The 23,417-nt window shown below is 51.4% G+C and overlaps 1 protein-coding gene across 6 annotated transcripts in view; it reads right to left on the bottom strand.

Moving 5' to 3' along the window:
• Nucleotides 1-2,196: 2,196 nt before the first annotated feature.
• The window catches only part of ZNF618 (zinc finger protein 618), a 184,410-nt gene continuing 163,189 nt past the window's right edge, over nucleotides 2,197-23,417 (bottom strand). For 4 of the 6 annotated variants that reach the window (XM_023242606.2, XM_023242616.2, XM_023242607.2 and 1 more), the window contains 3 exons: nucleotides 21,724-21,801; nucleotides 10,762-10,863; nucleotides 2,197-10,094 (listed from right to left, as the gene is read on the bottom strand). In XM_023242606.2, the coding sequence (XP_023098374.1) occupies nucleotides 8,578-10,094; nucleotides 10,762-10,863; nucleotides 21,724-21,801 (1,697 nt within the window). In that variant the 3' untranslated portion in view covers nucleotides 2,197-8,577. Of the gene's footprint in view, nucleotides 10,095-10,761; nucleotides 10,864-21,723; nucleotides 21,802-22,783; nucleotides 22,829-23,417 lie in introns of all 6 variants that reach the window. The other 2 variants (XM_023242604.2, XM_045043518.1) reach the window with 1 other exon arrangement.

Raw genomic sequence — 23,417 nt, 5'->3', positions numbered from 1 at the left:
CAAAGTCCCAAGCTTGGGGCTCGCGGGTTCCAACAGAGAGGACCGTCCTGAGGGACGAAGTTTGTGGTCACGGCCCGGACTCTCTGGGCAGGAGTGGGTGGTGCAGGGGCAGGGACACAGGTGACTGTTCAGAGAGAAGGGACAGGCTCTCTGGCCTGGAACGAACCAACGTCATCGCGTCCTATGTCCGTATCTTGCTTCCCTGCACGCGTGCCTCACATACCAGGGCTGGCCACTCATGGCGGCTTGAAGAGGGCTCTTCCGAAGTGACCTAAAGGACAAAGGCCAAAACCAGAGGGAGCAAGCCGCAGGTAGCAAGGCCAGCTGCAGCTGGGGGATGGGATGTGGGCTCATCAAGTTATTTTTTATGAGCCACTTAAAAACAGGCCTCCCGGGGGCGCCTGGGCAGCTCAGTTGGTTGAGCATCCCACTCCTGATTTCTAGAACCCCATGCCACATTCGTGCCGACGGTGCAGAGCCCGCTTGGGATTCTCTGCCCGCCCCACTCACACACAGGCTCTCTCCCTCTCTGTCAAAAATGAACATTAAAAATGAGCCTTCCATTAAAAAATCCAGGATTTCTTGATCCTCTTGAAACCCACCCCATTAGCTCACCACGGGGCAGGCACTGAGGCGGGACGGTCCCTCGAGATGAGGCCTCCCCTGCAGTGCCCCTGCTGGCCTGCCAGGTCCTAGAGACAGGTGTGACAGATGCGACCGGGTTGAAGCACGTCTGTCACCCTGAGTCAGGAGCCCAGGGTGCTCGCCCCAGACGGCAGCACATTCTCTCTCAAGTGGCTGCCTGGAATACTCGGGTCTTAAATAGCCTCACCTCCAATTTTCTCCTACTAAAGATCCTGGTCACATCTGTCACGCGATCGACGTGGCTGGTCAGTAAAGAAACATACCCCCCCCCTTTAAAAAAAACTTTAAGGGCGCCTGGGTGGCTCAGTCGGTTGAGCATCCGACTTCGGTGCAGGTCACGATCTCGTGGTTTGTGAGTTCGAGCCCTGCGTCTGGCTCTGTGCCCGGAGCCTGCTTCGGATTCTGTGTCTCCCTCTCGCTCTCTCTCTGCCCCTCCCCCACTCACACTCTGCCTCTCTCTCAAAAATAAACATTAAAAAACAAAACAAAACTTGAAAACCCAGAGACAGGCCCTTGGGCTGTACGAAGGCTCTGGGCCATGCCTGGTCCCTCTGCGACCGTGACATTCAAAGCATGGGGGAGGGCCCTCGGCTACAGTGGACTCAACCAACTTGTTCCAGCCGCACGGAAAGTCCTCGATTAAACGTCCATCAGCCCCTCTGGGGAACACCTACGCGGTACACTTCACAGGCCGCTCCCACGTGACGGTTCTGAGGGCAGGGCCCACGGCCCAGCTCAGCAGCCCACTCGCGATGCTCCACAGGATTCGGCGGGGGGGGGGATTTGTTCGGCCAATCCGCGCGCCACCTCCTCTTCAAGGGCAGCACCTCGTCATCTGGTTGAAGCAAGGATAAAGCAAGACCACGTTTGCCTTCGAGCAGACCCCTCACGGCCGCTCACCCTTCTGGCTCACCCAGGCCACGCTGCTGGCCTCCTGCTGGCGTCCTCTCTCCTTCCACTCGCTCGCCCTCCGCCTGACTATTCAAGCGAAGCCCTGAGGCGCGGGTCTGGGGTGTGGCCTGCAGAAGTCCACCCGGGCCGGGACCGCGAGGCTGACTGTGGCGGGCAGATTCTAAGTGTGTGGACAGTCACACATGCCCTCAGGAACTCGGCAAAGCCACGGACACTCTTCCCCAACCTGAGGGTGATACAACACACAGTCACACGTGTCCCTGGGGAGGCCGATGTTGCCGGGCTCGGGGTCACAAGAGGCACACAAGTAACCACTGGACAAGGACACCTGGACGTGGCCCTCGGGCACTGGGCTTGTAGGACTCAGATGAAGTCCCTCCTTCTTGCGAGGGACAATGCTCCTCAAAGCAAGGTCCACACGAGCCCCTTCTTTCCCTCATTTATCAACACGTCTGCCGCGCTGGGTCTCGTGCCGGTTACGAGTAACGGACTCAGGTGAGGCGCTGACACCCCGACCTTACTCCGGCTGTGTCACCCCCGGGATCCTGCCTCCGGCCCATCTCTACTCACCAGGGCCCTGCTCCTCACCGGATGACACGGCCCGACGCCAGACCCAAGAAATGACACCACACACCGCCATCTTCCTAAAGGTTGTTTTATTGTAAAACCATAAATACAACACTGACATGAAATCGTTTAAGTAACTGATCCTCTCTAACCATTAAAAGCATGTCTTTTTGCCTTGGCATCAACCAACTGGGAAATAATGTTGCAAGAATTCGGGGGTAGGGTGTGAATTCTGGGCGGGGGCTTTTGGCGATTTAAGGAACCAAGCGGAACCTTCCTCTTCTTCCTGGGAATGTCCCACTTTTGGACAAGAACAGACAGGTAAAAACAGCAACATTGAAACAGCTCAGTTTTAAATTTTATTACTTTGTAAAAATCTTTTTTTTTTTTTTTTCCTGTTCCTTTCCTCCATTTCACATCAGAAAAGTTTTAAACATCACGAAACGGATTTGGCTGTAAATGGAGATACGGTACCAAAACAAAGTGAAACGAAAATCCCAAAGGACGAACAAAAAAACCCTAAATAAACCCTCAAGTTTGGTCTCGGGGGTTTACGTATCACAAGAACCGTCAACTCAACCCCCATGCAACGTGACTCCTTGGAGAGCTGTTGGATCCACACCAACGACACAGGAGACCGCGAACAACGTCTTTTGTTAATTAACACAGCAAGGGTGACACTAGGTAACTTTTTTTTAAATACAGTACATGGTACGCAGGGTCCCAAGATGGCCCTGCATAAACCCCTCGTGGAGACTGGAGCCAAGCACTGGCTGTTTATAAAAATATTGTGTTGCTACAAAAGTATAAATTAATGCTACCGGTATTAAGAAATATTAAACACATAAAACTTATAAGGATTAAGAAAAATATTCATTAATACCTGTAGAAAACTCTGGCCTAAAAAAGATATTTTTTTTTGTGTTTGTTTTTTTGTAAATTTTTTTTTTTTGTATTTTTTTAAGATGACTTGAGTTTCTTGCACTCGAAGAGAGAGACACAGTCAGATGTGCCTATGGTATTGCCTAGAACGTCTTAACTACTGAGAAAGGATGGGGTGCACGCACGTGGTTACTGAGCGGGGTGCAGGGAGGGAGGGGCACCAAGGCTTTCTCGAGATTTACCTGATGTGAAAGAATCACCGATGCGAAGTTGCAGGGAAAAGAAAAAGGCAGGATCAGAAAACAACTGAAAATAATTTACGCTTCTTAAAAAATATCTCTGCTTCGGGTGGTTGTACAAAATGATTTCCTGATGCTTGGGATCTGAATGGCCCCGGACGCGCTGCCCGGCGGGTCCTCTCTCTCCTGGCTGGCGAGTCCCAGCCCCACGCCAGTCCGCGAGCTGGCTCGCCGCCTGGGAACCCGGCCCCCCACCCCCACCCCCCCGGCTGGGCGGGAGGAAGGGCCCCAGGCGGGGACCGGCTGGCACCTGGGTTGTGGGAGGAGGCCTCCTTCCGGCTGGCCGCAGACCCCACGGTCTCTGCCGACCTGGACTTCAGGAAGCGCCACAGGGATCCCAGGCCCCTGAGGTTGCGGACAAGGCTGGGCTGTGCCCCTTTAAGGAACTTTGGTTCGAAGAGTCAAGGTGCCCGGTGGGGACGCACGGGTGGGTAGGACCCTCGTGGGTCCTGATGCTGACGCCCAACTGCAGACCTAGCGAATCCTTCTCTGGAACAGGAGCTGGATCTTTAAAGCGACACCCGTGGTGGTGGCCGGTGGCGGCCGTGGGGGCACGAACAGAAGCCAACGGCGACCTAAGGACCTTCCCCCTCATCAAAGCGGGAGCAGGTGCGTCTTCACACAGAACCCACAGGCCCCTCCAGGGAAAGGCAGGCCTCTACTGACCACCGTCCTCAAACCCGAACGAGAGAGGAAGAAAAACAATACCACCACCACCACCACCAAATCCTCCAGAAGACCCTGAAGAGGGGAAACCGGGAGGGAAACATAAGAGGACAAGACACTGTATCATTGGTTCACCATAACTGGCCTAGCAAACGTTAGCCACAGTGAAGAGAGGGGCAGGCCCCCTCCCAGTCCTCCCCGCGGCCCAGCTGGATCCGGGGGCCTGGGCTGGGGCCGGCAGGGCTGAGGCGGGAGCCCCCACCGACGGTCTCCAGGGGACAGCCGGAGCCTGACTCAGCCTCTCTGTTCTACCTAAACCAGCAGCCTTTCCGGGAGCTCCCCGTCAGGTACGCCCCGGGGACACAGACGCCGTGCTGTGAACTCACCCCAGCTCAGCGGGGCGGGAGACCGCTCCCGACGACGCCCCGTGTTACCTCCTCTTCCCGTCTCTGCGAGCACAGCCATCCTGACGACGGCTCCCAGGTACTGCCCCCGTCCTGGACGGTCGCTCACAGGAGCCCAGCTCCGTCCGCAACCCAGCTTTCCTTCAAGCCTTTCTCGTGAACGCGTGGCCCCCGAGAGTGCGTGCTGCATCCCTGACGTCTCCCCAGGTTGCCCCTCGCATAAGCACAGGGGCCTCCTGAAGACGAGATGAGGCTTCACAGTGGAAAACACGCCTTGCAGAGTTTTTCCCTGGTGTTTCTTGAAAGTGCAGGAGATAAAGAGCAAACTCAGGGAGAGATCGCTTGCCAGCCAATGGACCAGATGTAAAAAGAAAGTCCTTCCTCGGACGGTTCTCTCACCAGGAAACCTCTGTACCCTTCTCCCAGCCAAGGGCCGGTCCCCGGCAGCCAAGCCAGAGGCCGTCAGGTGGGGACGATGGCAAAGGAACCTCGCTGGCAGGTACGGCCTGCAGCTTTCTGCACCACGAACCCCCAAGGTGAAGTGCAGGCAGGAGCTCTGCTCGCGCGGCCCCTCCGTTTCGCTTCCCGGCTTTCAGCCCCCATCTGAGGGGGGCCTGGCTGGTGGACCCGGGCACAGGGAGGGAGAACGGCGTTGGGACAAGAGCAGCCATGCCCAGGCTACTCCATCGACCACCCGTGAGGCTGCAGTCCTTGGCCCTGGCTTTGGTGGTGAAGCCCAGTGGCCTCACGGGAGGGGAAAACACCCTGCAGAGGGGAGGCGCGTTCTCTCCACCTCCCCCCTGGGCTCCATGGATGTCAGCGCCAGACCATTTCTGTCCTGGGAATCGCATGGCTTGAGGCAGGCCGTGTCCGAGTCAGCACACGACCACCTTGAGCGGTCGAGAACGTGACAGAAATGGCCCTATTTCCTGCTCTGCCAGCAACCAAGGGCCTGTGGTGGAAAGTCCCAAAGTGGTCACAGAACGGGGGTGCAGAAGACAGAATCTTTCTGAAGGTCGATGCCAGGGGAGGTGCCGGGAGATGAACTGGAAGAGTCTACCTCAGTCCTTTGGCTAAACTAGAATGTGGGTAAGGTGGATATTGCTGGAAACGAGGGGCCAGTGGCTAAGCCTGTGAGATCTTTGGATTTTACTAAGCTGTTCACTGCAGCAAGACGTGCACTACGGGAATGGCCTGCGTGAGAAAGCCGACTGAAGGGGCACCTTGATACAGCCTTTCCTGTTCGCGACCCCAGTTTCTGAGGAACCAGTGGCTGCGAGAGAGAAAGGACCACCTGCCACCTGGTCACCATCCTGGAGGAGGCAGCCCCTGGAGACAGCGTTGAGAGTGTCCAGTGGCATCCACCTTAAACCTGCAGAGCAAGCCAAGCCCGAGGGTTGGAAAAAAGAACAGAACGGGGGGGGACACATAGGACTTCATACCTAAAGTTTAGTTAACTAGACTTCCTCGAATTTTCACTCTGGAGGGCAGATATCCCCGTGTTCCAAAGAGAATGTGGAGTGCTCTAAACGCATTATCTGGGCTTGGTCTCTGATGGCTTTGCAAGAGAGTAAAATGTCTGTTTTCTAACTAGCTGGCCCAAACACGGGGCAACGGTGTAACCACTCTGCCTTCAGTAGAGGGAGGACGGGCTCCGAGGCTCTGCTCCCACCAACCACACCAAGTGGGCAACTCTGATCCTCCTCGTGCGGTTCGAAGGGCCAGGTCGCGGACCCTCCCCCAGCAGCAAAGCAAAACCAGAGGGGCCTTCTGCTGCAGGATGCATCTGTCACCCTTCAGCAACCCTGCAGCCGCCTTCTGGAATGTCCTCAAAGCTCCGATCGTAAGGTCTGCTGATGCTCCCACGTGCTCTAGAAAGCGCCATCCGGTGACCGTCCAGTGCAGATGGAGGCTCTTCTGGTGACGTGACCCGATTGGAAATGGGGGGGAAATACCCAGAGCTTCTCCAGGAGAGGAAATGGCACATTGGTTCCCGAGACCACGGCTTGCTGGAGCGAAGCTTTGAACGGCCCACTTTGATGCGTTTTAGTATGTCCAACACTTGGGAGGGGAAAGCTGGGTTAGTTCTCATGAGGTGACGTGAGCGGGCTCGGTCCCCAGGGACACTGTTCTGGCCTATAATCCTAAGCCTTCTTGAGTCTCTGAACCAACTCGACTTCCCCATCTGCTACGGACCCGGGGATGGGGATGTTGTACAGTGCTTTTTGGAATCGAGGTATCTCACGGCTAAGTAATGCTTTATTAACAGGAAGGGACGGAGTGGAGTCAACCCTCAAAATGGTAAAACGTGCCTTTGCAAAGAGTCCTCCGTGATGGTGGTCGTTCTTCGCCCGAAGCCCTTGGCGTAACCATCTGTATCCTACAGGCGTGGGCACTGGGGGGACAGGCGGCCACCGGCACGTTACTCGTGGAGAGGTGGGGTGGGGGGTGGAGTACTGACCGTGACAGACCACCTCTTGTAAGGGCAAAGGGGCCACCCTCTTGCCATATGGACTGAGTGTGTAAAACGTAAATTCCTCATGGAGAGAAAAGCCATCTTTCACAGCCTCAAGGGGAATGTGGTCTGATAATGCCATTCTACCTTCAAGACATCAACTGTTAGGCCCACAAGGCACCGTGCTCAACTACTGTCCTGGAAGGAGGGCTGAGGCCCACGTGGGGAACCCCAGGCTGCGGGCAATGGAACCACCGGAATCCCTGGGGTCCTGGGGAGCGGGGAGGGGCCGTGGGTCCGAGGCGAGACAGACGTGAACATGGGTGGACTCAGGAGTCCCTGCGGGGCCGGAAGTGTCAGTGATGGGGCGAGTAGTGTAATGCACTCTGGGTATATAAATCAGACATTCGCAGTACCAGACACAGCGAACCAGGAGGGCGGGCCTTCCGCTTACATTCAGGAACACTCCCAAGCCACATGCTTCCCTATGGCTTCCACCGAACCCCACCTCTGTGAAATCCGTGACTCCAACCCCACTCCTGGTTCCCAAACAGCCAAGCCAAGTACGTTCATGGTCTTGGCTGTTCAAATACATGAAAATGGGACTGTACAGGGAGGGCTAATAAAAACCTTAGGATACTGAGTATACCACTGAGATGAGCTAGTTTACAGTGTGATTTGAGGAACAAAAAGGGCAACTGGGGAAAAAAAAAAAAAAAAAACCTCCAAAACATAAGTTACAGACATTCAGTGCCTCCTAGCAGAGTCTAAAATCAAATTTGAAAAAAAAAAAAAAAAGGTAAAAACTGCTAAAATGTTAGGAAAAACAATTATTAAGGAGTGGAGACAGTATCTATACTTCTTTAAAAAATGTTTTTTTTCTTATCTTATATTAAAAAGCAAAAAGTCAGCTTTATATTCTTAAAGTCTCCTTTCCTGATTTGGGGAGATAGATAGATGTGTTTCTAAGGCGGCTGCCCCGTGACACCCAAGGGTGTCTCGAAGACAACAGCTCAATGCCCTGAAGGTGAACGAGAACAAAGTCCAGTGCAGAAACTGTCCATCTGATGCAGTCTGGAGAATCCATGGCAGAGCAGCCGGGGAGGGGTGGGTGCGTGAGGGTCAGGAGGGCGTGGAGGGGGGAGGGGGGGAGGGTCGGGAGGGAGGGATGGCGGGGGCCACGGGGTCAAGGACAGAGAGCGTCAAGTCACTTCAGATCTCAGCTGCCTGAACGTTTTACGACATCAGCTTTCTACCAATCTGCACACCTGAAAACGGAGTCTTTAAAGCCCCCTCACTGAGAAAAGGAGGTGAAGCGTCTTCCCTCTTTCCCACTCAGCTTTCCTGACACACCCAGTTTAATGCACACGCGCCCGCGAGCAGGCACGTGCACATGCACCAGGGCTGTGTGTGTGTGCATGCGTGCACAGAGCTGCCGTGGCTGCGCAGACGAGCACGGGGCCCCCACGCCCCACACCCAGGGTGCACGTGCTGGGACACGTCCACACGTGTGCGGGTGTGCACACACATGCACACACACACTGAAAAAGCACTTAAGTTTCCAGGGGGCGTTTATAATGAGGTCCACAGTGTTTAGAACTTAAATTCCTTTTCTTTGTTTGCGACAGTGTTGTGTGTGTGTGTGTGTGTGTGTGTGTGTGTGTGTGTGTGTGTGTGTTTTCCTAATGTTTCTCTTCTCTTTTTCTTTTCTTTTCTTTCTTATTTCTTTTTGTTCCGAAGTCAAGTCTTAAAGCATGTTGGATTTCAGAAACATGAGTTTGTTCATATCTTCCGGACTGAGCAGTCGCCTCCTTTTGATTAGAAGCGCTTGCTCACACATATTTACACACCCGCTCCTGGCCCCCACGGCCGGGACCGCGAGCAGCCAGAAGGCCAGCTTGGCGAGTTTCGTGTGCTTTTGGGTAACGCACGACCAGTACTGGAAGAGATCAGGGGTGGCCTGGAAGAGGGGCTCCTGCAGGTAATCGTACACTTCATTTTTCCCAAGCCGATCGTCTTCCTGAGCTGCAGGGTTCTCGCCCGCGGCGGAGCGGGGCTTCTTGGCGGAGGGCTCGAAGTCGGCCTCCTCGGCCCAGGACTCCTTCACCTCGTTGATGAGCTCGCACACCTTGCCGATGATCTCCTCGTGCTGGTAGGGCGGGACGGGCCGCAGCTTCTGCTGCGGGTCCAGGATCATGGCCACCTTGTGCGCCGGGTGCACTTTGAAGTTCTCCTTGAGGGCCTCCAGGAAGAGGTGACACAGCTTGCTGACGGTGCCCGCGTCATTGGCCTTGGCCGTGAACAGCTTCTCCAGCCTGACGTAGGTGGGCAGCACGAGCTGCAGGGTGGGCTGGCTCTCGTTGCTCAGCTCGATGACCGCCTGCTTCACCGGCGTCAGGATGGCCGCCAGGTTGCTGAGCAGGTGCTTGTTGAGGCTCTGGATGAGGTTCATCTTCTTGGCGCGGCTGTAGAACTCGCAGATCTGCTCGTAGCGCTCGTGTACCAGCAGCAGCGAGTCCGTGACCGAGTTCCAGCAGGGCGGCGGCGAGGTCTCCTCGAGGGACCCGAAGGTCTCCTTGGCCAGGCCCGTGGAGCCCGCCAGGTCCTCGCACACGTTGAGCAGCTCGATGACCTCGTGCATGCTGCGGGCCTGCAGCGTCCGCTTGCTCAGCACGCTCTGCACCACCGAGTTCAAGGCACAGGCTGAGCAGCGAAGGCACATGCCGGCCTTGGAGAAAGCGGACGCGCTCACCCGGCAGTCGGTCACGTACACTGTCCTGATCTCGGACATCACGAACTCCGACAGCACGTTCTGCACCCAGTGGTGCACCAGGTCGCCGCTGTCGCGAATGTCCGCGCCCTTCACGCCCAGCACGTAGCTCTTGATGTGGTTGCCCTCGGCCTGGTAGGCCGTGAGGATGTAACAGGAGTCGGGGCCGACGCTCTGCGAGTGGCAGGTGACACCGATGCCCAGGCAGGCGTTGCTGCCCAAGGCACACGTCACCTTCACCTTCACCTGGTTGTACATGCGGGGCAGGTGCTTCAGCGCCAGTGTGTTGAAGTTGCCCAGGATCTCCGTGACCGAGAAGGCCCCGTAGCGGGCACCGCTGTCCACCAGCGTCTGGGCCAGTTTCAAGAACTCCTTCCCACTCACCACGCTCAGTGCGCCCAGGTCGGCGCACATGACCCTCAGCAGCCGCTCTGCGATATTCTGCCGCTCCTTCTCGGGGATCATGCTGTTGGCTGTTAAACCGCCGGTCATGGCTGGCAGGGGACACAAAGAGAGACGAAATTCAACTCGGCATCTGAGGTTCCTTTCCCTGGCAGCAGCCTGCCACTCTAGGCATCTAGTGTTTGGAATTATGAGTAGGTTTGCTCTGGTACACAAACTGGCAGTGCTGGTGGCCTTTGATGTGTGATGGGCTCACGGGAATAATGTCCTAGGATCGATTAGTAATGTCTGCTGTGAGCACGGGAACAGAATACAGCAGCATGTGTATAACACACGTGCTACATGTGTCATTCACCGAGACCTTCGAGGCCAACTAGTCTACCTTCTTCCTCGATACAGGAATTGCCTCCAGTAAAGGGATCTCTAGTGAATAAAAACAAGGAGGCCACGGTATCAGGAAAGAGCAGCCAGCAGAAACTGAGGCGACTGTGATTCCAGTTCTGACTCTTATCGCTATTATGTGCTCTCTGACCACAAAAAGATCACCTCCTCTCCCTGGGCTTCCTTCTGCCCATCCCGTGAGGCCACGATTCCCACAGATGAGGTCTGAGGTGTGTAAGAGCTTCGGATGCGGTCTTGCATCATCAGGAGAGGCACAGGTGGTGGGATGGGGGGCAGAGGGAAACGATGGGAGCGGGGACTAGGGGTGCCTGGGGCGACCTCCGCGAGCCCCTGGGCTCTGGCCTGGGAGACACCTACTGTTGTTGGCGCTGTTCCTCTGGGCCTGCGGTTTCCACTTCTCTTCCACAACAGCAGGTGGCGATCGAGACTGGTTGGAGGCGATGTTGTTCTCGTTGTCCGCTGCAGGCACAAAAGGGGACAGCGTGTGACCCTGAGGTGCAAGAGCCTCGCCAACTAACAAGAACTACAGCGTGGCGGGTGAAGTAAGTCCAAACCAGGCTTCTAGGACTCAGGCCTGGGTCCAAATCCTGGCTCCTGTCCAGACAATCATCTTGTTGTCCACAGAGCCTCGCAAAGCCTCAACTCCGTCACTTGAAACAAAGAGGATGAGCACAAGGACGTGACCCATGTACTGGAGGGACTAACCAGAGAAGACGCAGGGAGAGACCTGAGCACAGGGCTGAGGGCACAGCAGGTGCACAGTGGGCGGGAGTCTGTCCGGGAGGCCCCACACCCACACACAACACGCATTCGAGCTCAGAAATGTGCGAGGGCAAGGGGGCGCCTGGGGGACTCCGTCAGTTAAGTATCCGACTTCAGCTTAGGACGTGATCTTGCAGTCTGTGGGTTCAAGCCCCGTATCAGGCTCTATACTGACAGCTCACGCCTATTCTCCTCCCTTCATGGCTACTCCTTGCCATTTTCATACAATAAATTTTTTTAATCTTTATTTATTTTTGAGACAGAGAGAGACAGAGCCTGAGTGAGGGAGGGACAGAGAGAGAGAGGGAGACACAGAATCGGAAGCAGGCTCCAGGCTCTGAGCTGTCAGCACAGAGCCCGATGTGGGGCTCAAACCCACGAGCTGTGAGATCATGACGTGAGCCAAAGTCAGATGTTTCGCCGACTGAGCCACTCAGGAGCCCCTATAGGGTAATTTCTGAGTGGAAAAGGTCTGAGTAACATGCCTGTCATTACAAATGGCCACACAGTCTTCTGTCACATGATATACAATAGGTTGCTTAACTACATACCACATGCTGAGTTTCTGGGCTGTTTCCAATATTACTGTTCTGCTATGAACTCACCTGCCTAAACTGATATTCTAATATTGTTTCTCTGTGTTTTTGTTGTTGTTATGGGTTTATTTCCCTGAAATATCATGTTACAGGTAGAATCACAAATCTGAGGATACGAACGGGTCAGTGACACTTGTTCAAGGTTGCCGGACATCTTCCATCCTTCTCAATTAAAGGCATCAGGCCTTGGAGGCCAAGGCCACAATTTTCATACTGAGAGAAGAGGATACCCCAATATCTATGTGTTCAGCCCTGAAGGGCTAATTAGGAAACTCTAGGACATCTACTGGGAAGGAGCGTATTACAATCACTAGGGCAGGTGGATGTGAAGACTGTTAACAACAAGGGGAAAATGCATAATGAGAAGGGAAGATCTCATCACAGTTTTGTACACATTATTCATCTATGCATTTGAGACTTGCAAGTCAGGTAACAAACAAATCTATGCATCAAAAATAGACGGGGAGGGGACTTTCACTTCCACCCATTAAGGACGACCTGCTGTGGTGGTGGTTCATCAGCTACAAGCAACTGTGAATGCTCATACCACTGCTTTCAGACAGGTAAGCCGGAAAAAGAAGAACAACCGTGGTAAAGCAATAGGATGGCCCGGCTTGCCTGAACACCGTTCCCAAGCTGCAGCACAGGGACAGGGAACTGGCACAGAGCCCAGTGGTCTTGTGGATTTGAAGAGGCAAAAATCAATGTTTAGAAGGCCCAAGGGAGCTAGAATTTACAGGGAAAAGTACCAGAGAGGAGGGAGTTACACAGAAAGCTCCGGAGACCTTCAGTAGGGTTCCCTGGAGTCTGCTCAATACTCACCTGCCCCAGCATAGGGTCAAATTCCGTAAGACTGGGGAAAGAATCACTAGAAAGCAGGGAGTGGGGGGGGGGGGGGGAGAAGGAAACAAATTGCATTCTCTTAACCAGAAAGGAGACCTCAATGCATGAGGAATAATGAGGGTCCCCTCATTATGGGGCAACAATTAGCCATAGATTAAGGGCGGCACTAGACCTACCCTAATACGAGTCAGCCTCCAAAGTACCAAGGTGGTCCTAAGTGACTAAACTGTAAACCAGAACAAAGTTCAGTGCTTCTTCCAAATCTAATGCCTAACAATATAAAAATTCACAGTGTCAATTATCCAATGAAAAAGCATCAAGCATTTGAAACAGCGGGAAAATATGACCTATCGCCAGGAGAAAAACCAATCAGAAGCAGAGCCACAAAGGACAGAGATGATGGAATCATCCAGTAAGGAGCTTACGGCGGCAGTCACAAATATCAGAACTGTGCTCAAAGTCATGAAGGAGGACATGAATACCATCAGGAGAGCAATGGAAGATGTGAAACACCCCTAACAAAAACTAACCAACCCAAGTGGAACTTGGAGATATACAAATAAACTGTATAGTTAAAAAACACACAGTATAGGATCGGGGGTGCCTGCATGGCTCAGTCGGTTGAGCGTCCACTTTGGCTCAGGTCATGATCTCGTGGTTCATGAGTTGGAGCCCCACGTTGGGCTCTGTGTTAACAGCTCAGAGCCTGGAGCCTGCTTTGGATTCTGTCTTTCTCTCTGTCCCTTCCTGGCTCACGTTCTGTCTCTGTCTCTCTCTCAAGAATAAATAAGCATTAAAAAAAAAAACAAACATACAGTAAGAAATAAAAGATCAGATACCACAGAAGAAAAACTCAGTGAAGAAAGAGCAAGAGAACTACCCAACATGAAAAACAAAAAGGGTAAAAGGCTTAAAATAAATGAACGGATCATGGACACTATCGGTTTAGTATATATGTGTAATTGGGGTTCCTTTTCCTGGGAAAAGGAAAATAGATAGAAAATAGATAAATACAAAAGAGAAAAATAATGAAACTAAAAGCTGATTCTTTGTAAAAATAAAGAAAATGGATAAAATTCTAAGCCAGAAAGGTTAAAAAAAAAAAAAGAGGGCACCAATTATTAGTATCAGGAATGAAAGAAGGAGATAGCAATACATACACAGATATCAGAGGCATTAAAATGATTATGAACAAATTTATGCTAATAAACTCGACCACTCAAGTGACACAAACACCCTAAAAGATACAAAATACTCAAATTCACTCAAGAAGACACAGATAACCTGAAATAGTCCTATATCTATTACAGACATTGAGTTCACAGTTCAATAACCAGTCACAAAGAAAAATCCCATACGGGTTCACTGGAGAATCTGACTAAAGATTTAAGGCAAAAGCAATACAAATTCTACACCAATTATTCCAGAAAAAAAGATAAGAACATCTCTCAATTCATTCTATGAGGCTGGCATTACCCTGATCCTAAGCTAGAAAAAAACACTGCAGGTGAAGAACTATATATAACCCAATATCCCTCACAAACATACACATAAACATCCTTAACCAAATATTAGCAAACTAAATAGAGCAATATAAAAAATAATATATCATGACTAAGTGGAATTTACCCCAGAAACATAAGCTGAGGTTAAAAAAAGAAATCCAATCAGTGCAATTTTCCACTAAGAGAAAGTAAGAAAAGGGGCGCCTGGGTGGCTCAGTCTAGGTTAAGCGTACGACTTAAGCTCAGGTCATGATCTGTCTGTGGGTTTGAGTCCCGCATCAGGCTCTGTGCTGACAGCTCAGAGCCTGGAGCCTGCTTGGGGTTCTGTGTTGTCTCCCTCTCTCTCTGCCCCTCCCCTGCTTGCTCTCTCTCTCTCTCTCTCAAAAATAAATACACGTTAAAAAAAATTTTTTTTTAATTTATTTTTGAGACAGAGACAGAGCGTGAGCAGGGGAGGGGCAGAGAGAGGGAGACACAGAATCCCAAGTAGGCCCCAGGGTCTGAGCTGTCAGCACAGAGCCTGACATGGGCCTCGAACTCACAAACCGTGAGATCATGGCCTGAGCTGAAGACGGACGCTCAACCAACTGAGCCACCCAGGCGCCCCCAAATTTTTTTTTTAAAAGAGAAAGTAAGAAGAAAAACAGCCTCCATAACCTCCATGGATATACACGCACAGTAAAATGTGACAAAATTTAATACTCCCTCAGGATACAAACTCTTAGGAAACCAGGAAGAGAAGAAACTTCCTGAACCTTGATAAAGGAAATCTTAAAAAAAAAAAAAAAAAAAAAAGTTTGCTGACTTGATAGAAACAAAAAAGATTTTAAGGAAATACTACGAACAACAGTATTCCAACGAATCAAATAACCTGGATGCAACAGACAAATTCTTAGAAAGACTTAAACTACCAAAAACCAACTGAAGAAATAGAAAATCTGAACAGACCTAAAGAAGAAGTTTGATTTATAATCAAAATACTTCCCACAAAAAGAAAGGAAAGCAAAGTCCAGAGTCAGAAGGTTTCACTGGTGAATTCTAATCGTATGTTAAGGGAATTGGTCACAAATTCTTCCCAAAAATAGAAGAGGAGGGGATGTTTCTCAATTCATTCCATGAGGTAAATATTATCCTGATACCCAAATCAGACACAACAATTACAAGGAAAGAAACCAGAGGCCACTATCCCTTATTGACTACAGACACAAACATCTTCAATAAAATAGTGCAGACCAAATCCAGCAATATATATAACAGATTAAACATCATGAACAAGTGGGATTTATTTCAGGAATACAAGGTTGGTTCAGCATACAAAAATCAATGGAATATGCCACATCAATCCTAACAAAAAAACAAAAAAACCATCATCATCTCAAAAGATGCAGAAAAGGCATTTGACAAATTCACTACCCTTTCACGATGAAAACATTCAGCAAACTAGGAATCGAAGGAACTTTTTCAACCTGACGAGGGGCATCTATGAACAACCCACTACTAACATCATACTTAATGGTTAAACACTGAACACTTTCCCTCTAAGATCAGGGACGAGACAGGAATATCCATTCTTATCGCTTTAATTCAATTATGTATCAGAGATTCCAAACAGGGCAAGTAGGAAAAAATAATAATAATTTAAGAAAGCATCCAGATAAGGGGCACTTGGGTGGCTCAGTTGGTTGAGCGTCCAACTTTGGCTCAGGTCATGATCTCATAGTGCATGAGTTCAAGCCCCACATAGGGCTCACTGCTGTCAGCGCAGAGCCCCTTCAGATCCTCTGTCCCCCTCTCTCTGCCCCTTTCCTGTTTATGCTTTCTCAAATTAAAAAAAAACAACAACAACAACAACCAGCATCCAGATTGGAATGAAAGAAAAAAATACATCTCTATCTGCAGATGACGTGATTGTGTGCATAAACAACCCTATGGAATCCGCACACACACAAAACTATTAGAACCAGTAAGTAAGTTTAGCAAGGTTGCCGGCAACAAGATCAACATACGTGAAAAAGAAATCAATTTTATTTCTTTATACTAGCAAATGAGCACCCCCCCCAAAATTAAGAAACGAATTCCATTTTGTAATGGCATCTAAAAGAAAAAAAGTTAGCAATAAATTACAAAGGAAGTGCAAGATTTGTACACGGAAAACTAAAAACACGATTGAAAGAACTCCAAGATTTAAATAAATAGAAAGACATTCCATGTTCATAGATGGGAGGATTTAATACTGCGAAAATGGCAATACTCCCCAAACTAATCTAGATTTAACACAATCCCTATCAAAATCCTTGCTGGCTTTTTTTTTTTTTTTTTTTTTTTTTTTACAGAAATTGACAAGCTGAGCCTAAAATTCATGTGGGAATGCAAGAGACGCAGAAGAGCCAAGTCAATCTTGAAAAAGAACAAAGTTGGAGGGCTCACACTTCCTGATTTCCAAACAACTGCAAAGCTACATTATTAATCAAGACAGTGTGGTACTGACACAAGGACATAACGGACTGACGGAACAGAATTCGGATTTCAGAAATAAACCCTCACACATACGGTAAACTGAGTTTTGATAAAGGGTGCCGGGACAATTTAATGAGGGGAAGAACAGTCAATGGCGGTGGGACAACTGGATATCCACATGCAAAAGAATAAAGCTGGACCCTTCCCCTCATAACACATACAAAAATTAACTCAAAATGAAATACAGTCATAAATGTAAAAGGTAACACTCTGATTTCTTAGATAAGACACCAATAGCACACACAGTGAAAGAAAAAATAAATGGGGGCACCTGAATGCCTCAGTCGGTTAAACGTCTGACTTTGGCTGAGGTTATGATATCACGGTTCATGAGTTTAAGCCCCACATCAGGCTCTGTGCTGACAGCTCAGAACCTGCAGCCTGCGTCGGATTCTGTGTCTCCCTCTCTCTCTGCCCCTCCCCTGCTCTCTCTCTCTCTCTCAAAAATAAACACACGTTAAAAAAAAAGTGGACTTCACCAAAATTTAAACTTCTGTGCTTCAAAGGACAATATCAAGAAAGTAAAAAGACAACCCACAAAATGGGAGAAAATATTTGCAAATCATGTATCTACAGAGGTCTTGGATCTAGAATAATGTGTAAACAACACTGACAATTCAATACTAAAAAGACAAAAAATTTAAAAATGGGCAAGGGATCTGAATAGGCATTTCTCTACGGAAGATATCCAAATGGCCCATAAGCACGACAGAACGTTCCAGGTCATTAGTCAGCAGGAATATACAAATCAAAATCACAATGAAATACCGCTTCCCACACACTCGGATGGCTAAAACAAGGAGTCAGGTAACTGCAAGTACCCTGAGCAAATGTGGAGAAATCAGACCCCACGGTCTGGCAATTCCCAAACACGAGTGATCATGTGACCCAGAATTTCCACTCCCAGCGATATACCCAATAGAGATAAAAAACACACGTCCACACAGAAACGTGTATTTGAACGTTCACAGCAGGTTTGTTCACAATAGCCCCAAACTGGAGACAACTTCGATGCCCATCCATTGGTGACTGGATAAACAAACTCTGGCATATCTAAACAACGGTGTACTACTCAGAAATAAAAAGGAATTACTGATAACACAGAACATGGATTGAACTCAAAAGTACGCTGACAGAAGCCAGACACAACAAACGAAATGCCATATAATTCCATTTATATAAAATTCCAGTAAAAGCAAAACTCTGGCAAGAGAAGCAGAGAGTAGTTGCCAGGGCTGGGGTCGGGGAGGAAACTGGCTACAAGGAGGCAGGAGGGAACTTGGGGGGTGGATGGTGAACGTGATACATCTTGATAGATTCAATGGCTACCAGTTGTCAAAATGATCAAACCGCACTCTTAAAACTGGTGAATTCCATTCACGCACATTATATCTTCATAAACCCAGTTTTTAAACAACGGAAAAGAAACCCACTGAAAGAGTAACAACAGCGGTTAAGCTCTTGAGTAGTGAGATGATGGCTGATCCTTCACTTGCCAATTTCCCTGCCAGGTTCCCAATTTCTTTTAATGAGTAGATACTGCATTTAAAAGGGGGAAACACAAGTTTGAAAATGGAAACCAGCAGCTGTCCTTGTGGACTCTCTCCACCAGGGGACAGGGGTTTGAAGGCCCCGGGTGTGAACCCGGCTCTGCCACGGCTGTGGGGTGTGAGCTTCAGCTAGTCACTTCAACCCTATGGGCCTCAGTTTCCCCTCCTCTTCCAAAATGCTGAGGTTGGGGCAAAGCCCCAGGGTGACTTCCTCATTCTCTGCCTTTTTGCAGGACCTGGAATCGAGATTACTCAACCTAGCAGTGGATAACAACGTCTGGTACTAGTTGACTAAAAAAACTTTTTTCTCCATATCCCACCAATACTGCTCCTGACATGGGGGAGGTACTTGGCAAATGCCCCCCCAAAAGCCTTGATTTATAGCTTGAGCTGAAAATAAGGTGGACTCGGTGTGGCTATCCCCTAAGTACCACAGACACACACGCACACGTGTACCCGCATCTGCTCGTGGCCGGGTCCCAAGCCGGAATCAAGGCCATATCCCAGGGAGGGACCACTGCAGGAAGGAGAAAGTAGTTGTTCCCGGCAGAGGACGGGAAAAGAGACACCTGTGGTTGTTCGGTAGCCGCGAACGTACCACAACCCTCAATATTTGACATATGTCACACCTCCAGAACCCTCATGCAGCCTGTGAAGGCACTGATTAGCCCACTTCACAGATGAGATGCTTGAGGCCCAGGGAGGTGAAACACCTCCAACGGTTCCAGAAATCAAGGGTAGCCATTCCCAAATCCTAACCCCCCAACGGCCAACCTGTGTGCTGCCGGGGGACGTCCCCGTGCCTCTTCTGGCTTAGGTCCTCCTGAACTACTTTAAAAAGAGGCTGGCAAAGGTGACCTCTGAGAGGACTTCCATCTCCGGGAACCGTCCACGTACCCGGCTGAAGAGAGTGGTTGTCATGAGTACAGGCTCTGGAGCTCACCGCGAGGGTCACGATCCCTGTCTAACACTGTGGCTGCACAGCTCTGAGTAACTTACTCAGCTCTTCTGTGCCTCGATTTCCAGATCTCTTGAGTGGAGCTAATAGGGACACTTAACTCAGAAGGCTGTTCTGAGGAGTAAATGAGCCAACATGCGTGAAAGTCTTAGAATAAGGTCTGGCACCCAAGGAAGAGCTCAAATGATGTTACATTTTACAAGCTGTTCAACTCTGGGCCGGTGATTATGTTCTGTGAGCCTCAATTTCTTCATCTATATAGTGGGGATGATAACGTCCTCTTGTTCAGGAGATGGGATGAAGTCACCTTTTTGGACACATAGTAATTGCTCACTAAATGTTAGCGATCTCCGGTATTACCACTGCCAAAACATGCTCTTGAACTGTCACCAGGGGCAAGACAAATTTTCCTACAGCACAGAAAAGAAGTTTATTAGGGGGAATTACCCTGTGCCATTCAGCAGGCTCTTAATGAGATTGGTGTTATTCGAGGCTGATCCCCCTTATCAGCGACACTGTGAACTGCACAGATCATGACGCTTAATTTTTCTCTATGGAGTCAATCCTTTAATCCCGACTCAGCCTGGCTGGGATTCAGGCTGGCTTTGCACCGGATTGCCAGCGAGGTATTCTCTGCCAGCACTGGACCAGAACAAAGCAGCCCAAAGCTCTCCCTAGAAAACAAGTCGGGATGCTTGGGAGACACAGGGCCACAGGGCACAGCCTTGATTTGCATTTTAATGGCCTCCACCCAACTGCCTGAGGAATAGGGAAGGGCGGCCTCCCAGACTCTTCCCTAATTAGCCTCAGCTTCCCAAAGTTGGTTGGGGGTGGGGTGGGGGGGCAGGTGGAGGGTCTGGGTTTTAGAAGAGGAATACACGGACCTTGGACTGTGGGAGTCTCAGGTCCAAAAGGTATATACTGTTACTGATTCACACAGGGTCAGGTCTGAAGGCCTTCAGCTGGCACTCAAGACCTTCCACGGCCAAGGACGGTTGATGGTAAAGGCAAACAGGAGACGTGAGGCACCCGAAGACTTCCAGGAAGGCAGCCGGAGATCACAGGTTTGCATGCCCTTGTTTTTGAGATGGAGAAGGCTCAGAGAGGGGGACGAGTTTCCTGCCTGGGTCACGTGGCAAAAGGAGGCACATCAGAACTTTTGGCTCACAGGTCCTAGCTGCCAATCCAGCTCTGTCTGCTTTTAGAGGAGTTCACCAGAAATAAATAGTAACTCCCCCCACCAGAGAGCATATGAATGAGCGCCTGGGGGACAGCACACACCCAACGAAGAAGTGAAGAAATGAATAAATGCCAAAAAACGAGAGGTCTCACCAAGAGAACAGTCCCTAGCCGACATGAGAGTCCAGTCCTGTGTTCCTCTGCGCAAGTCAGAACAGACCTGAGAGATTCTACGAAAGATGTGCAAACCCAAGAGAGGTGCAAGCAACGGTAATAACTGTCGAAACAACAGCAAACTACCGTCACTGAAGCGGCACGTCAGGCACTTTTCTCTCAGCGGTTCCAATGCCTCCCGAGGACTACCTGGGGCAGGGGCGGCAAGGACAGCTGGCTGCCTCCCTCAGGTTCATGTTTCCCTTTGCAGAGTGCCAGGCTGTCCCTGGACAATGGCTCTGGGCGTGCTCCCGCCTCTGGAATTTGAGCACATATGACATGTGTCACTTGTGATCCAAAGTGGTAAAGGAGGAAGTGTTTCTCTCCCCGCCGCCCAGTCCGAGAGAGAGGCTCTGAGGAGCCAGGGGAGGACAGAGCCATGCGAAGGAAGGAACTCTGCTTCGGTCCCAGAATCACTGTGTTCAAGGCCACCCCACCAGGCCACTTACATTAGGCTGTGATGTGACCCGAGAAGCAAGTGATTATGTTAAACCACTGAGCATCTCCTTAAGACAGGAAGTAGAACAGAAGTGAAGGCGCTACAGTGAAAAAACCCTACAACGGGAGGCTTGGCTTTGAAGGCAGAATGGTTTAGAGAAGGGGGTCAATCCCACGAACTTGGAAGGTGGCAGAAGAGCTGAAAAAAACGTCACCTAGACAGCAAGTCACCAGCCTGCAGCCCCGCACCACTGGTTCTCCATGTACTCCCTGGACACGCGGCCTGAGGACCTGTCACAGGTGCTGAGACCAGGCCCCGCCTGGGACCTGCAGACCCCGAAATCAGGGTGGGGCCTGTCAATGTGCACCCTCCCCGCCCCTCCAGGGGACCGGGGTGTGCTCCATCAGGACGGCGGCCGTCAAGTGTGGGACAGTGTGACGGCGAATGCACCTCTCCTGCCTCTGCTCGCCCGAGATCTCAAACCACACCTTGACGTCTCTCATGGTCAGCTCCTATCTGGCGTTAAGGCTCAGCTCAAGAGCTACAGCCTCCAGGAAGCCTTCTTTAGCTCGTGCCCCTCTCTGTGCACTCACCTCCCAGGTACACACCTCCCCTGTGAGGCCCCGGGGCCCCCTGAGGGCAGGTCCCATGTCCTGCAGCCACTTCCACTTCCGGGAAAGGGGGCCTTCGGGCAGGCCATGAGGGAGGGGACTAACGGGGACAGCACCCGGGGGGAGGCGGCTGTCGGTTCCCTTACCTGCGTGGGACTGCATGTGCTCCAGCAGGTTGTTGTAGAACTGGAACTGGATCCCACAGGCGCCACAGGTGTAGGGCTCTGGGGCGGGAGGGGGAGAAACGAGGCCGTGTTAGGGGCAGAACCACCTAGGATGCCCTGGAAATGGGAACCCAGACACACACTGGGGCTCTGGGCCCCGCCTGCCCGCCCCCGTCACTGACTAGCGAGGGACTGGCTCGGGGGCAGAAGCAATCCCGAGGGGGACTTGCGGATAAACAGACCGTCTAATCCAACCAGGCAGACATTTATTGAGTGCTTACTGTGTGTCAGGCACTGTTCTGGGCACTGGGGACGGGGAGGGGGCGACACTAACGGACCGAGTGCTCTCCGGGGGCAGAGACCATGTCTCGCGTGCTCCACAGCCCACCCTCTGCACAGACGTCGCCGTGAGCCAACAAACGAGTATATGAATGAATGAAAACAAGGCAAAGAACACAGAGGGCAGTAAAGGGGGTGGAAAATAAGCGAGAGCGAAAGGCGGAAAGTGGAGAAAGCCACAGAAGAGGCAAGAGCAAACAGGACAGGGTGAGGACCGGGAAGACAGAGCAGGCGGGCGGGAGGGACAACAGCACACGCGGGAACGGGACCACATAGGCGGGGGGGGGGGGGGGGGGGGGGCCTGAGCTTCCACCTCTGTGTCCCCAGCACTCAAGTCAGCGCCTGACACAGGGAAAAGAGGGAGGAAGAGGAAAGAAGGGGGAAGAAGAAGAGTGACGAAGAGACGCACGGGGAGGCTGAGATGGGCTCGGAAGAGGTGTCCTGAGGCTGCCCCCCGGGTTCCTGCCAGGGCCCGGGTGGCAGAGGCAGGCTGCTCAGGGCTCCGCCCGCCCCGCATCCAAACTCCCCCTCCCCGCTGGGGCTGGGCCCTCCTCCTGCCTCTGCTGGCTGTCAGGTCTGCCCGAGGGCAGCCTAAAGGGCAGGTGCTCTAGGGAGGTCCAGAGTGTGCAGCTGGGTGCGGCTGGCTGAGATCATTCCCTGCCCTGCCTTGCCCTCTCCAGCCCCCCATGGGACCATCACTTACTCTGTAGGAGAGGGAAAGGATTGGAAATCAGGGGACTTGCAGTTTCTGCAAAAGAGAAACAGTTTAGCTAAGTCTCTTCCCGTCCCAGTGCTCTCAGATAACTGTCATCACTTCTGTTCTTAATAAGCAGTGAGCCCACTGGGGCGCTCAGAGGAGAAGGAATATCTGAGAGCCAGGCTCACATTCGGGGCTGGTGCCGGGGCACCGGGCAGGGCAAGGTCAGCCAGGGCCATGCCTCGACGACGCCCTCAACTCCCAGAAAGTGAGCCCACAGCGCGCGAATGAGAAAATGTCCGTATGTGGCTGCTGCAGGACAGGGAGCTGGGAGCTGCTTCTAGATCCTGGCACTGGACACCCGAGCAGCCGCAGGGAGGGCTGTGCTGTGCCTTGAAGGGTTCTGCTTGCTGGAACTTTCCCCTGCTTCCTGGTGTTGTCAGGTGAGCCTCAAACGCAGAGGGCAGCAGGGGAGGGCCAGCGGGACTAGGCCTGGGATCCCAGCACCACCCCTCGCACACTGGGAACCTGGGCCAATGATCAACCTCTCCTGAGCCTCAGTTTCCTCATCCAGAAAATGGGGATCACAATTACACTGACCCTCCTCCCCCAACACCCAGGGCTGTGGTAAGGATGGAAA

Source organism: Felis catus, chromosome D4 (genome assembly GCF_018350175.1).
Source record: "Felis catus isolate Fca126 chromosome D4, F.catus_Fca126_mat1.0, whole genome shotgun sequence".
Classification (NCBI taxonomy): Eukaryota; Metazoa; Chordata; class Mammalia; order Carnivora; family Felidae; genus Felis; species Felis catus.
The sequence above is the reverse complement of the archived record's forward strand: the minus strand, read 5'-3'. Positions and strand labels throughout refer to the sequence as shown.